Source organism: Aulonocara stuartgranti (assembly GCF_965226115.1).
Source record: "Aulonocara stuartgranti genome assembly, chromosome: 3".
Taxonomy (NCBI): domain Eukaryota; kingdom Metazoa; phylum Chordata; class Actinopteri; order Cichliformes; family Cichlidae; genus Aulonocara; species Aulonocara stuartgranti.
In genome coordinates, this window is record NC_138941.1 from 39,591,580 (window position 1) to 39,607,657 (window position 16,078).

The 16,078-nt window shown below is 41.8% G+C and overlaps 1 protein-coding gene across 5 annotated transcripts in view; it reads right to left on the reverse strand.

Annotated features, from left to right (window-relative positions):
* Positions 1-16,078, reverse strand: part of chd3 (chromodomain helicase DNA binding protein 3) — a 56,469-nt gene that overhangs the window by 22,120 nt on the left and 18,271 nt on the right. For 2 of the 5 annotated variants that reach the window (XM_082525883.1, XM_082525880.1), the window contains exons 20-36: positions 15,407-15,548; positions 15,069-15,200; positions 14,738-14,855; positions 10,565-10,689; positions 10,240-10,471; positions 9,705-9,889; positions 9,370-9,547; positions 9,025-9,111; positions 8,601-8,686; positions 8,034-8,167; positions 6,944-7,088; positions 4,515-4,677; positions 4,248-4,405; positions 2,393-2,603; positions 2,140-2,256; positions 1,915-2,046; positions 322-430 (exon numbers count right to left, since the gene is read on the reverse strand). In XM_082525883.1, coding sequence (XP_082382009.1) covers positions 322-430; positions 1,915-2,046; positions 2,140-2,256; positions 2,393-2,603; positions 4,248-4,405; positions 4,515-4,677; positions 6,944-7,088; positions 8,034-8,167; positions 8,601-8,686; positions 9,025-9,111; positions 9,370-9,547; positions 9,705-9,889; positions 10,240-10,471; positions 10,565-10,689; positions 14,738-14,855; positions 15,069-15,200; positions 15,407-15,548 — 2,454 coding nt within the window. Of the gene's footprint in view, positions 1-321; positions 431-1,914; positions 2,050-2,139; positions 2,257-2,392; positions 2,604-4,247; positions 4,406-4,514; positions 4,678-6,943; positions 7,089-8,033; positions 8,168-8,600; positions 8,687-9,024; positions 9,112-9,369; positions 9,548-9,704; positions 9,890-10,239; positions 10,472-10,564; positions 10,690-14,737; positions 14,856-15,068; positions 15,201-15,406; positions 15,549-16,078 lie in introns of all 5 variants that reach the window. The other 3 variants (XM_082525882.1, XM_082525879.1, XM_082525881.1) reach the window with 2 other exon arrangements.

Below are 16,078 nucleotides of genomic sequence, written 5' to 3' on the forward strand. Positions count from 1 at the left end.
CTTCTAAGCGTGTTTTTTTACATTTTAATTTCACCTCTAAGCAGACTTCAGGCAGACTTCTATTTCAGTCTATACAGGCCTCAGCATCAGCTTGTAGAATAATGAAACCTGAGTTTAATGTGAATACTCCACAGCCTTAATGACCATAATAGAGAGAGCAACATGAACTAAATGACCCTCCACATCAGTGTCCAGCAGACACACAGCTTGCTGTTTACTGAGGTCTGGCCGGCTTGTTGACTTATTACGCTGGGCTTCTGCCGGCCGATAGAAAAATAAACCCGCCAGGGTCATCGCCTGAGCAACTGCCATCAAGGATACATCACGATTCCCGCCAACAGCCAGAAGTCGTGCCGGCGGTGCCAGATCTCGTTCATCTTCCCCGAAGAGATGGCAGCCCGCTCCTCGTTCTGCCAGAGAGTGTGCAGCTCTGCGGAGAGAAGCGAGCACAAGGTAAAGAACACGAGGCGGGTTTACACGGTGCGCCCAGAGCTTTTCTGGGTCCGCGATCAAGGAGGAGATAATTCTGGCTCAGTGCTGCTTTTGTACTGAAGCTCTGGAACACAAGGGGAATGTTTTGCTCGTTCATTTAATGTTGTTTGGACTGCTTGGCAACGTTTTTGGACAAACTGGATATTTTCACCCTCACACCTTTTTCACTTGATTAGCAGGGGGGGGTGTTTCAAACACAAAGCCAGTATTCAGACAGAGAAAGTGAACTGAGAGTCGTAGGACAAAATGCAACAGATGTAGAGAAGTGTTATTATCTGACAATGTTTTTTAAATATCTTGTTCTAGTTTTGGGGAAGTTCATAAAAGAAGTATCATAGAAATATGAGCGGAAGCATGACGCTTGAACAAGCTTTATGGAAATTCCTATGAAATTTAGCAGAACACTTGTTCACACATGTTTCCTTGATTGTTTCTTCTGATTACCACTGAAACACTTCCAAAAAAAAAATAAAAAATTTACACAGGAGAATAAAGCTGCTAATGAAGGAAATGTTGATGCATGACATCATATACAGTAGTGTGAAACAGCCTTGACCCCCCCCCCCCCCCCCCTCATTTCTTTAGATTTTGCTAGGAAAATGGGAAATACCTGCAGCAGTTTGTTAAAACGTGCAAATCTACATGAAATACGGTGTATAAAGCAAAAACGAGAGTTTGTGCGGCTTCTTGAAGGACATTCAAAGCTCAAAAATGATACATTTCACTCCATCAGACCTGTTTCACTGATTTTTCAGTCCAGTTCTTGCGTAATTTGGCATGTCCCTGCTTTTTCTCGCTGCTTCTCTTTCCACCCTTCCACTGAGACCATTTCTGATAAAGTTTCAGTGAACAACAGAGCCAAGTCAACTGAAGGGCCAGATGTATCTCTGAGGTCCTGTGTCAGGGCTCTGCTGGATTTTTTCCTATTTCTTAAAGACGCTCTGGGAAAGAATCTAATTGGTGCTAAAAAACTTTTTTTTTTATATCTGTCAAACTATGTTTATAGATTCAACTAAAGAAATGGGAACAAACTGTGTTTTTGTGACAAAGTGTGCAAAGACATACTTTAAAATTGGCTCTGTGCTACGTTTTCTGAATCACAAAATTGGTTCATCACTTGATTTAGGGGCCTTTTTGTGCTCTGGGCTAATGACTTATATGTCAGTGTCAAGGAGCTTAAGGGTCAAACAAAAAAAAAACATTCCTCTGAAAATGGCAAGGTAGAAGAACTGTTTTAAAAATGAGTGAAAAAGCAGCCAATGTCCAAAGATAAACTTTGAAACACCTTCAGAAAGCTCAGAAAACTATCGCGCAGCACCACTTTAAAAAAATTAAAGAAACTCCGGCTCCCTGGAGGCAAAAAAAGAAATAAAGAAATGAGGGTTGAATCAGGATCTGTGTTCCAGATCTGCTGTAACTAACCAGTGAAGCCACCGTCTGCGATGTTGAACATGAAGCGAGGTCGCTCAGTCGGGGGCTTCCCGTTACCCTTCGGCGCCTCCTCCTTCGCTGCTTTGACTTCTTTTCCAGCATCCTTTTCACCTTTGACCTCCTCTGCTATCAACGACAGCAGTAAAAATGTTAATTAGTTTGTTATTGCAGCATACCGTTACACGTCTAACCACCAGGAACTGAACAGACACGCACCTTTCTTCACATCAGACACTTCGGTCTTATCCTTGGCATCTGTTGTTTCCGTTGTGGTAGGTGTTCCCTCCCGCTTTTCTTTTTCTTTCTCTTTCTCCTCCCCAACCCTTTCTCCTTCTGCAAAAACAAAAGGACCTGAGTCACATAAACCTGTTTTATGTGTTTGTGCATGTCAAACTTGAACTCACAATACAACAAAAAGTCTTATAATGTTTGGGCTTATCAAGTTTCCTTTTCTTTTTTTTGGGTTCACCTGATTTCTCCTCTTTAACTTCTGAATCCTGCTTAGATGTGTGTTTAGTCTCGTCTTTAGTCTCCTCCTGTGCTTTCTTCTCCTCTGTAGAGGCAGCTGGGTTATCGGTCGTGTCTTTCTTCTCGTCCTCTTTCGTGTTGCTGTCGTCTTTGCTTTCAGTTTTTTGAACGGAAGACACATGTTGCGATGTTTCTTTTGTGGAGTAGGAAAGCTGCGGAGAATAAAACAATGCAATATCACATAATCTTGTTTGCAGTCATGTGCCAAAATCTTCACGCCAGAAGTAAATACTGTATATAAAGACAGCCAGTTTGATGTCACCAAAGTCACGAGAGTGAATCTGAGTAGTGCAACTTCTCAATCACAAGGCAGGACAATCCTAAAACACACCCTGCTTTATTATCTTTTTCACTCTAATGCTGATCATCCTTCTAGCCATTTTCTCCCGCTTATCCAATTCAGTGTCATGGTTCGGCCTATTCTAGCAGCCATAAGGTGAGAAGCGGGTCACACTATGGACAGATTACAGGTCGCCGGTCTCTTGCACGGCTAACACAGAGGGGGTTTTCAAGAGTATTCACAGTCACATCCAAACCTATGGAAATTTCACAGTCACCAGTAAACCGAACCCCACTACCCGTAGTTCTTTGGACTCTTGGAGGAAGCCGGATTACCCCGAGAGGGCCCACGCAGACATGAGGAGAAAATGCAAATTCCACACAGAAAAGAACCGGCCAGGCGGCCCAGGACATCGTAACAGTCAAGTAAACAAGACCCCAGTCACACAGGCCTAGAGACATGTTGGCAACTACCAGTCATTAAGGAGAAACGTGCTTTCCCCAAACACGGTGGTAAAAACTGTCAATGGAAGTGATGGACTTGTCTGCAAACACTGGTAAACTGCTCTAAGAAACTGAGCGTGACACAAACTCGACAGGTTGAGTTCAATTCAATTCAGTTTTATTTATTTGTCACTAAATCAGAACAACAGTTGCCTCAAGGTGCTTTATTTTGTAAGGTAAGGAAGGACTCTATATTAACAGAGAGACAGCCCCAACAATCAAACAACTCATTTGCTAACAGTTGGAAGGAAAAAGTCCCTACAAGCAACCATGGCAATCTGCTAGCAACCAAAGCAGTCACCGGGAACCACTCCCAACCAGTCAGGGGATACGTTTCCCTAGCAACCAGAAGTTGTCACATCCAATATGGCCAACAACTCTCGAGCATATTTGCAGAACGTCCCGTGAGAAAGCCCCACATTTGCAACCAGAAGAGTCGCCCTCTGCTGGCTGTTAAACAGAACGCAGGTTAAGATGCACCATAACTGGCTTTTCAGTCCTATATCCATCTTTTATATACAGTCTACGGTCACACAGGGAGAAATCTCTTCGATGGCCACAATAAATCTTCTAATTAGCTTAATAAATTTATACAAAAAATTGCACAATTTGTTGTGGAAACATGCTACATCAGAGAAATAATAAGGTAATAAACAGACCACCTGTTCATTTGCCACTATGGCCTTAATAGTCTTAAAATTTGAGTGGTGGAATATTTTTTTTGTGTTTTTCTGTCTTTTAAGCTTTAAACTGAGTACCATACTGCATGAAACTGCTGATACCGTGAAACTGATTGCATAGATAATTTTAAGACTGCAATGCCTGCATGTAAAATATAATTTTTAATTTTCAGTGAAAGGAGGATATGTGCAACAAATAAGAGATTTGTGAAATAAGTCAGAGGTTTTACTGACAAAACAGAAATATGCATAAATATTAAGATTATTGGAATAATTGAGAAGACACTGTACTGCATGCAGGTTTTGATTTGCATTTTGAGGACCAAGTCCCACCTCTGTAGGGTCTGCAGTTTTGTTGCCATCCACCTCTTTCCTTTCGTCCTTCTCCTTCAGTTTCTCTTTTTCCACAAGGGCCTCAACGTCCTCCTTGTCCTCCTCCTTTTCTCCCTCCTTCCCATTCTTTTCCATCTTCTCTGCAGGAGCAGGGGTCGCTGCATTTGTTCATACACGTAAAATCATTTGCACATTACACATCAACCATGCTTTTATTTACGTGGAGCGCCCTCTGCTGGCCGCTGTTATTGGATGTTTTTGGGTTACCTGGCTTTGAGGTGCACGGTGTGTTGTTATAGCTGGCATCTGGGGTGGGCGTGGCGGTTTTCACCGCAGGAGAAGAGGCCCTGGAGGAGGATTTGTCTATGCTAACCTCAGACTTGAGCTCTGGAAGACTCCACCGACCGTTGATGTGCTCAAACTCCTGGATCTGAACACAAAACATGAAACACTCAGTAAAAAATAATAATAAAAAACTTGGCACCCACGCACTTTACCTAATACCACCTCCTTTAAACACACCACCTACATGCCCTGTTTGCCTGGCAGTATATCACACAATCCCTCTGGCACAGATAGCAGATCAGGATGTGTACACGTTTAAACAAGTTGGACTGAAAACTGGAAAGAAGATGTTTCGATAAACTAAGATAAACTGAGAAAGTGGAAGCAGCAAAGAAATCAAAGGGTATTTAGAGATGTAATGATTGATCGTTTCACATGAAAGAGGTCTATTTCTTCTTTTCTTCAAAAACACCTATAAACAAAAAAATCTGGATGTGCTTTATCATCATTATATTTATCCAAACTTTCTTACATACGATTTGTAGTTGCAATTATTCTACGTTAGTCTTTCAGCGTATTTACATTCAGTAATTTACTCTCCGTGCAGTAGTTTTCAGCAGTTACCTGCACAGTCCAGCGTTCCCACTTTGCATTTAACTGCACAAGATATTTTTGCACAAGATATTCACAATATTACTGTTAATTCTCCACAGCTGAATGAGAGCTGAGTTCATGATATGCTTGAGTAAACTGGACATTTTCTGTTATGGCAAGAATTGCAAGGGCAATCTCTTTGCTGAGGTGTTTATTTACCCCTGATTATCATGGTTTTCATATTTTGGATAGAGAAACACATAAATCTGACAAGCATGGTCAAGTGCAAGCTGCACAGACAGAAAGAAACTTGGATAAACAACACTAAAATTTTGTAAATGGAAAAATACTAGATGATGTTCTGGCCCCAATATAGACCAGTAAGTAGGGAAGAGATCCAGGAAGCATTTATGCACACAACAGTCTGATCTCTCTAATGCCCAATGAGAGGTACAAGATCCACATATCACACACCAGCAGACTAGTGAACACATTTTTCCCCCTATAACCGTAAAACTATTAAATAAATAACAGATACACTCAACAAATGAGCAATGCATACTGCAAAAGTGCATGTCTCTGTAGTGTTGTAGTAGTAGTGTTGTTCATATAAATCTTTACTTGCACTGGTACAAAACACACTGGAGTCTTAGTTAGCACACTTAATGTTTTTCACATTTCACAAGACCCTATTTACACAATCAGAGCAACAATAAACACCTTAAACTCTGAATCTTTATCTGAGCTATAAAAGCTACTAATGCAGTTTTAAGAATTACTTTTTGTTTCTGCTGCTGTTCGATGTTCCAAGCATTTATTTAACTCAAAGGAAAGACTCTGACACAGAGCCAGCAGGGAGCAACAAACACAACTGCTGGGTTTCTCCTGCTTCCATTTATTATCGAACTGTTCTCTACTGACACATAATATAAACTGTCACCTAATGAATCAGCGAGAGACACAGTTTGACTTTTTTATAGGATAAAGATGGCATCTGAGCCTACACGCACACGTAGTTAGTCAGAAATAACAAAGCCAATCCTTTTAGAAATAGTGTGGTGACACTCAGATTAGGAAAAAAGCAAACTGCTCCCTTTACTTCAAACTGATTTTTAATTTTTGATCCAAATTATTTCCAGTAACAGTTCAGTAGTTATTGCATATTATAATAAGCCCCTTTTTTCTCTACTAAATTCTACACCCTTGTCAGAAATTCAAGTATTGACATCTCACTGCTGACAAATTTAAAATTTTGCAGGGTGAAAGAGAATAAGAAGGTGCAGCTGCATACTTCCAACTCTTTAGCCATGCAACCAAATGGTGACTATCCTGCTGTTGTGTGGAAATCTGCAGGATGTAAAGTCTGCTTTGCAGCACTGTATACCTGTTTGCCATCACAGTCACAGTTTGCCCATTTTACAGAAGTGGCTGGTGGTTATGAGGGAGTTACTAACCTGTGTGACTAGGGCTTAGCAGTGAATGTCAAGACAAATGAATCTCCAGCAAACACTTGCCAACCAGTTGGGGAATACACATTATCCCCTTGTGACCGGTGGCTGACAGATGGTTGCCGCCTGATCTTTAGGTTTGTGTGACGGGGCCTTATTAAAAGAGCACGAGTTTGTTTGATTGTACTCCAAACAGACACACCAGTCGTATTTTTTCCATACCAAATTGCGTTTCCTGGAATATTAAACCACACATCTTGTTATTAAAGTGATTCCCCCAGAGAATACTCTTGAGGATGAGAGCTGTCATAACTTGCATCATTCAACTCATCTGTCTGCAACTAGGAAAGGCAACAGGTTTCGTCTAACCTTCTTCTTGAGGAGTGACATGACGCCAATACGTGTGAGAACTGGCTGTCGACACAGTCCTTCTCTTGGGACGCCATCGGCGAACGTCTCGGCTCCATCGGCGACGGGCTCGCACAAGTGGCGCATGAAGAGAGACACGTAAGCTCTGGGAAAGAAGAAGGCAGAGATAGATGAACATACTGGACTTAGAGGAAGTTTAAAAGCTTGACCTTGATAGTGTGGAGGACCAAGACCACCATAATAAAAAACAAAAGCATATTTGAATATTATATCTTAATAACATTTTGTATTTTCTCCTAGTTATTTTCACAGCACTGTTCACTTTTGTGTTTAATTCCTTTATGCAGCATGTGATGTGTATATTATGCATGTATGGAAATAGTGTCTGTTAATAAAGTATGCTGCAAAGCATGAACGTGTGGTCGGGTCTGCTGTGGATTTATTACAAGCATCATGCCAGGATCTAACTTGTGAATGATGGTAAGGATAGGGCTGATGCTTTCATTCAGGTTTATGTCTGGTTCTCTTTATCAGCTCATCACAGCTGTTTCACCATCTGCTGCAAAGCCAACAAATTACATATGCATCATTTCTTTAAAAACACCCTTTATAACTGCAGGATGTTATAGTCGCCCCCTAACCCTGGTGCATAACTGCCATTATCAAGTTCAAAGAAAAAGCTACACAACTTTTTAGTGGGAATTCTGATGTTAACAATCAGAATTTAGACAAAATTGTACACAAAGTAAGAATATTTTTAAGATTTTTTTGTGAGTCGCCCGAAGCTTCGAATCCAGTTCATTGCTCTTTTATTACTGGCAGCTTCACAATGAAACAGACTGTTTAATGGCATGATGCAATGTTGGAACAGGATGAATTGGATTATCACCCACTGAGCCGTGACATCTCTGTCACTGGATAGCGAGCGCGAAAAGTAAAAGTCAGTTTCTGATATGATTGTTCTTTGCACTGCAGTGTTTTAAGATATGCATTTCGTGCATTTAATTCCTTGTGAATCTACAAAATGATGTGTAATAATTTTAATTTTGTGGGTTTTGGTCCTCCGTGTAATAAACTGTCTGTTACTTACTTGAATTCTTTCTCAGTCTTGCCTTTAAGGTCTCTTACAAGCCACTGAGAAGAGAAAGCATCCTGAGATGGCATCCCCCAGCGCATTACAGCATTCAGGAAAGCTTTGCGCTGGCGTGTGTTAAAGCCCAGAACCTATTGAAAGAACAGTTTATATATGTGAACTACTATTATCCTAGAGCTTGATTGAAAATGCCAGAATGAAAAACTTTTTCATAATCTTGCAGACACTTTTGTGTTTTTAAAACCTCCCAGGGCCTTTTCTGTTTAAGTCTGACTCTTTGATAATGCTAAAATAAACTCTAAGTCCAATCTTTAACAGTGCAGGAGATCATTATCACGTCCATCATAATCAGGATGATGAATGAGCTTAGAAGGTTCAGAGCTATTGAAGAAGTAATTGCTTTGCCGCCATCTCCAATAAAGGATCATTCGGTTTTTAAAGATCGCTGAAAAAATAACCGTGAATGCTAGTTCACTTTAAAAAAAAAAAAGCCTGACAGATTTCAGAAATATCACAATTTAAAATAAAACAAATGAGTAAGACTAGTTCCAGAGCTGTACAAACCTCAAGGTTGCCTCCCACCCTGGCCAGAAGAGGAGGCAGAGGTTTATCTTTGTCATTCCTCAACTGCCGACGTGATTGCCGTCGTCCTGTGCAAAAAATTAGGCAACAAAAATGACGCACGTAAGAATATTTGCTACAAAAAAGACAGATGCGCTCAATAAAACATGTTCTTTATTTATTTTTACATTTTGCAACCCGGCAGTTATTCGTGTCAACCAAGAGTTAAAAACTTCTGATAAGCCTGAAGCATTTTGGTTTGAATTTTTGGCAAGCCAACTTGTTCCGCTCTGCCAGGGAACTGTAACAACTAAATCAAATTCAAGCTGTAATTCAACACAGGCCTGAGAGCGTGTCCTACAAAATATATATTTCGACTTTCACAAGCAGCTCTGCTCGATCTGATGCCTCCGATTCTTTTCCTTACCTTCTGGCCGATCATCAAAGTCCTCGTCCTCCTCCTCAGAACCCACCGAGTACTCGGACTGGTTATCTGAAATGTCAGCATGCCACTCTGAAACAGCACACGGTGGTCTGTCAATAGGCCAGGCCCATTCACTTCCACTGTGCAAGTCATAACTCAAAAAGCACACACACATAATCTGAGACCTCATTATTTTTCTACTTCGATCCCCAGATTAACATAATAAATCTTACATCCATTCTTAGGTCCACGTGAACGAGGACCCATGTTCACATCCAGGGCTTCCTACTCCTAAGCATCATTCTGTTATGTGGAGTTTCTTCATCTTACACGAGACTCGCCCCCTACCTTGGTCTTCCTGTGCAGCATCATTGTAGTTGACAGGCTTGCGGTTCCTCTTTCCTTTACCAAGTTTGCTTGCCAGATCCTCTTGTTGCTGTTCGTAGTGATGCCGCAAAAGCTTCTCCCAATAATCTGGGTCCACGTTCTCCTCCTGTTTGATTATCTCCCGCTCAATCTCCTCGATCTGCAGCATTAAACATGTATGTGCAAAGAAATGCTACACTTCATCTCTATTTTTCATCCATGTGAGGAGAAAACGATGTCTCCACTCCAGACCTTTGCACAAGTTGCACATTTTTGCAAGCAAAGATACAATAAATGGGTATTCAATGTGTCCTCACCTTATCTTCTTCTCGCACCATGTACTGGGCCACTTTGAAGGAGCTGAGGTACTCGTTCATGTTCTGGACATCCGAGTCGTCTGTGTCGTCTTGGCTTCGGTCCAGCAGCCTCTCGATGGCGGTGCTGTCATAGTGAATGACGTTGCCCTCGTCCTCAACTTTATCCCCTGAACTGTTCTTCATGCCTGCCAAATGTGGAGTTAAAAAGCGAGCAATTGTTTCTATGGTTCTTCCAACACATTTTAACAAGTAAAAATGCTCTTGTCAGTTATTTTAATCAATAACACCAGAACATGCCAGGAATGCCCTGTGGCGAAACCTGTCAGAATGAAAGGCATTAAACTGAGTGTATTTGACAAAATAATTGAATTCAGCAGAATAAGCCTATCAAAACATGCCCTATTAGAATCTATCCCAATCCAAGCCAAACCCCTACTTGATTACATTTAACAGACAATCCTAGTTTTATTTGACTAACAGATCCAGCTCAGCTCGTGGACGTGTTATTTTTAGATTCAACAGTAACTGCCGTCACCTTCCCCCTCGTCCTTGAAGAGCTCCTCCGTCCCAAACTTGAGGATGTCATCCAGCTCCTGCTTGGTCATGGAGCCTGCCTTGGATCCCAAACCCGGGCGCACCACTAGGTGGGTCAGCATCATCTTCCTCTTGGCCACCTGGGTGATACGCTCCTCCACGCTGGCTCGCGTTACGAAACGATAAATCATGACCTTGTTGGCCTGTCCGATGCGGTGAGCTCGACTGAAGGCCTGCGAAGGAAGCGATGAGGTAATTCTTTAAAGAGGCAAAGTTTTATGAAGTAGAGATCACTTCGCTTACACGAAAAGCCGACCGAACGGCACCTGAATGTCATTATGAGGATTCCAGTCCGAGTCGAAGATGATGACAGTGTCCGCTGTGGCCAGGTTGATGCCTAAACCTCCGGCTCTGGTGGAGAGCAAGAAGCAAAACTGGCAAGCACCCGGAGCTGGAAACAGAGAGGGCGGAGAGCGTATGTGTGAGAGGGAAATAAACAGGAACACTTGTAGGACAGTGTGTAAAAGAATCACGCAAACATGCTTTACTAAAGTCTGCAGTAAGCAATTTATCAAAGACTGCACTGATATTATCACCTTAAAAAGGGGCTCTATTTTGAACCTTATGTGGCTGTGATAGCTGTAGCTGGAAGTGTTCATGTGTTTGGAAGCAGAAGGGGTGATGCTGTCAGAATGAGCTCATAATTGGCGCGGGTGGATGCGCTCAAAGCTGTGAGCACGGGGCCAAAACATTCGTTCTGTCCTGGAGCTCTTCAGCCTGAATGTTTAGAGCTGAGCCCCAAATAGTTCTACTGTTCAATAACACCGATATAATAATCAAACAGAGCAGAACTCAACTAACTTAGCTGGACTACAGGGAGGAAAGGTGAAAATCCCCATTTTCCAAATTGTATGCGTAACACATACAAGGATACATCTTGTTTTACAGGCTACAAGTTGCTTCTTTTTACAGTGACAAAGTCTGAGCATTTACAGAGTGCAGAAAGCTCATTCCTCCAATACAGCGATTTTATCTACGCTTAAATGCTTTGTGATCTTTGCACACACTCCGATGCACCGGGGCTGAGATCGATCCACCAACCTTCCACCTGAGCTACAGCTGCCATAAACGAATCGCTGATGCAGGACGATCTTACAGCACGTAACAGTGACTTTGATGAATCTCGGCAGCGTCGCGAGGCATTCATAAAAGACATTCGCACCTGCCTTCACACCTGTGGGCAATTTAGTGTTACCAATTAACCTATCATGACTACCTGCATGCCTTTGGACTGTGGGAAGCGGAGAGAACCCACGCAAACATGGGGAGAACATGCAAGAAAGACCCCGGCATGATGGTGGAATTGAACACAGGACCTTCTACTGTGAGGCGACAGTGCTAACCACTGTTCATTACTGCATACATGGATCAGGTTCTGACAGTAAAACAATGTTGTCTTCTACAAATCACTCAGATCAGCTGTTACACATACGATTCATGTTTATCTGGCGGGATAGATGCAAGAATTTAAGTCCTGCACCCCTCCTGAGCGGTCAGATTTATCCTAAGCATGGCTGTCTCTACCTCCGAACCCACACGGTCCCCAGCAATTTCTATAAATATATATATATATTTTTAATCATACAGATTCTTCTTCTGCTGCCTCTCTGTGATTTAAATTGTCACTGTGTTTCCAGAGAGAAAAACATGAAGAAGTCAAGGTGCCAATTTTGCTCATTGGGTGTCACAAGGCTTCTAGTCTAACACCAGGTGCTTTGTTGCTTAATTTCCCCCTTCTTCCCATCCACTCTCCACTATCCAATAAAGGTCACCCCCCACCACCACAAAAAATAAAATAAAATATCTCAACAAAAAAGGCTTTGACATCATGGGTTTCACTTTGTGTGTGTGGGTGTGTAAATGGTGCTTTTCTACTATATTTGACTGCTTTATACAACATACTTCATTCACTCAGTCACACCCGTTGACACAAGCACTTTTCCACAGCTGCGTGCTTTGTACAGGGAGTGCAGAATTATTAGGCAAATGAGTATTTTGTCCACATCATCCTCTTCATGCATATTGTCTTACTCCAAGCTGTATAGGCTCGAAAGCCTACTACCAATTAAGCATATTAGGTGATGTGCATCTCTGTAATGAGAAGGGGTGTGGTCTAATGACATCAACACCCTATATCAGGTGTGCATAATTATTAGGCAACGTCCTTTCCTTTGGCAAAATGGGTCAAAAGAAGGACTTGACAGGCTCAGAAAAGTCAAAAATAGTGAGGTATCTTGCAGAGGGATGCAGCAGTCTCAAAATTGCAAAGCTTCTGAAGCGTGATCATCGAACAATCAAGCGTTTCATTCAAAATAGTCAACAGGGTCGCAAGAAGCGTGTGGAAAAACCAAGGCGCAAAATAACTGCCCATGAACTGAGAAAAGTCAAGCGTGCAGCTGCCAAGATGCCACTTGCCACCAGTTTGGCCATATTTCAGAGCTGCAACATCACTGGAGTGCCCAAAAGCACAAGGTGTGCAATACTCAGAGACATGGCCAAGGTAAGAAAGGCTGAAAGACGACCACCACTGAACAAGACACACAAGCTGAAACGTCAAGACTGGGCCAAGAAATATCTCAAGACTGGTTTTTCTAAGGTTTTATGGACTGATGAAATGAGAGTGAGTCTTGATGGGCCAGATGGATGGGCCCGTGGCTGGATTGGTAAAGGGCAGAGAGCTCCAGTCCGACTCAGACGCCAGCAAGGTGGAGGTGGAGTACTGGTTTGGGCTGGTATCATCAAAGATGAGCTTGTGGGGCCTTTTCGGGTTGAGGATGGAGTCAAGCTCAACTCCCAGTCCTACTGCCAGTTTCTGGAAGACACCTTCTTCAAGCAGTGGTACAGGAAGAAGTCTGCATCCTTCAAGAAAAACATGATTTTCATGCAGGACAATGCTCCATCACACGCGTCCAAGTACTCCACAGCGTGGCTGGCAAGAAAGGGTATAAAAGAAGAAAAACTAATGACATGGCCACCTTGTTCACCTGATCTGAACCCCATTGAGAACCTGTGGTCCATCATCAAATGTGAGATTTACAAGGAGGGAAAACAGTACTCCTCTCTGAACAGTGTCTGGGAGGCTGTGGTTGCTGCTGCACGCAATGTTGATGGTGAACAGATCAAAACACTGACAGAATCCATGGATGGCAGGCTTTTGAGTGTCCTTGCAAAGAAAGGTGGCTATATTGGTCGCTGATTTGTTTTTGTTTTGTTTTTGAATGTCAGAAATGTATATTTGTGAATATGGAGATGTTATATTGGTTTCACTGGTAAAAATAAATAATTGAAATGGGTATATATTTGTTTTTAGTTAAGTTGCCTAATAATTATGCACAGTAATAGTCACCTGCACACACAGATATCCCCCTAAAATAGCTCAAACTAAAAACTACTTCCAAAAACATTCAGCTTTGATATTAATGAGTTTTTTGGGTTCATTGAGAACATGGTTGTTGTTCAATAATAAAATTATCCCTCAAAAATACAACTTGCCTAATAATTCTGCACTCCCTGTAGGTAACGAAGTACAAATACTTCCTTAATGTACTTAAGTGCAATTTACAGTTGTTTATACTTTACTTTTTTTTTCGGACTACTTTTTACTTTTACTCCCTGAATTAAAAAAAAATTTATGTACTTTTTACTCCTTACATTTTCAAAACAGACTTGTTGCTTTTGCTTTACCGCATTTGGGAGGTATCATTTCTATGATCATCATGCTAAATCTTGCCCTCAGATTCTTCATTTTCTTAAACATTGAATCCCAAAAGTCAAATGAGGAGTTGAGCGTTACCAACAGAATGTTTTTGAAAGTGTTTTCCATATTTCTTCTTGTTATTGTGCAATCAAAGCAACATCATCATCATATGACCCTCGACCTAAATGTAGAGAACCATCTGAATCCTGACGACGAATAAATAAATAAGCACTTTAATGACACGCTTTGTACATCACATTTAAATTAAATTTGACTTAACAGTAGTTTTATTAATAATGTGTAAATTGCATCATTTTAAAATGCAGTATATTGCCTGCACTGTAAAAAGGTTCTGTAAAACCATTATGGCCCCATTAGTGCTGAAGGAGAAGCTACCGAGGGCACACTCCCTTTAAGAGTGCAGTGGTCCCAGCTTCCACAGGCATGCTTGTTACGGTTGGTTTCAACAAGCTAAAATAAATGTGGCAGAAACACATGACTTCACTGACTACTGCCTGTGTCAGTCTTGTACATACAGCCTATTGGTATAACTGTCTCGTATCGTTTTAAAACATTTTAACTTATATTTTAATCAGCAAACTTTCTCGGTTAGTCTGTCGCAGCATTTTTGTTATTTCTGTCAATTTAATGAGTCTTTCTAGAGTACTGCAAGGCAGCGTGACACCTACTCATCCTTAGCTGAGCTCACGGTCAGCTTACCGCACTTGATCCTGTGTCTCACCGTTAAAGCGGTCGATGGCTTCTTGCCTCAGCGCTCCCGTGATGCCTCCATCAATTCGCTCGTACTTGTAACCTTCATAATCCAGAAAATCTTCAAGTAAGTCGAGCATTTTAGTCATCTGAAAACGGAGGAGACAGAGAGGTAGAGAGAGACACCGGCATGTGTTTTCATGAATACTTGATTACCCGTGCAGCCGCACAGCTGGAATCACAGCCTGCCGCTGAGCCTTCTGGAGATGTCACGAGACCAATTTAACATCTGCGCAGGGAGATACCCATCTGGTGTTTGCATGTGTGAATGCGCGCTCGTTTGTGTCTGTGTGAAGACGTACCTGTGAGAAGACCAGCACTCGGTGTCCCTGCTCTTTCAGCTTCCTCAGCATCTTCTGCAACAGGGTCAGTTTCCCAGAGGCCTTAGTGAGGGCTGACCCTTCATAAGCACCGCTGGGTGTTTTCGGGGATTCCTACAAACACAAAGAAGATACAGTATGACACAGGAGCTCTTCCACACATTACCACAGGGTGTCCCTGTTAAGCAATTTGCTATTCATTTAAAGCAAATCTTGGAGTAAATGCTGAAATAATACAGGAAACTTAAGCAGCATTAAATCTACTCTTTCTGTGGATCAAGAATCCCCAAAGACAAAAGTGTCCTTTTGTTTCTTCTCACCATTGAGGCAACGGGGAAGAGGTAGGGATGATTGCAGCACTTCTTTAGGTCCATCATGATGTTGAGCAGCGAGACCTGATTTCCTCCGCCTTTCGAGTTTAGAGCTTCAAAGTTTTTGGTCAGAATTAGCTTGTAGTATTTCCTGCATTTAAGAAAATCCAAGAAAAACACAAAATCGTGAAATGATTAGGAGTGTGTCAACACGACGTCAACAACATTAGATGGATCTATTAAATCTTTGAATTCTCGCATTTCACTGAGTCCCACTGACACTGGTGGAGGAATTCCAGGAGCCAGCTGTTCAGTTTTAAGATGCACAGCTGGTTCATTTTTCGCTTTAATGTGGTTGATTGGTGCAGATGTGAACAAAGTAATCGCACATGAGTGAGGACCGAAATAACAACAAAAAGGCCATTGGATGAGTGAGCAACTGGTTTATGGTGAAAACGTGATCCAATCTCTAGCCGATCTTGTTGCAGTCAGGTATATTGAATACAAATGTTAGGAATAACTGCTCCATGTTATTCACTAGTCCAGAACAATGTTGCTCCTGCTCTGAACACATCCGGCCAATAAGAGGACTGAATGTTCTCATGTGGTTTGTAGTGTCACATTTTGGTCTCCAAGAAAAGAAACCAAAAGAAAGGAAATCATGAGAAAAATCTAAGAGTT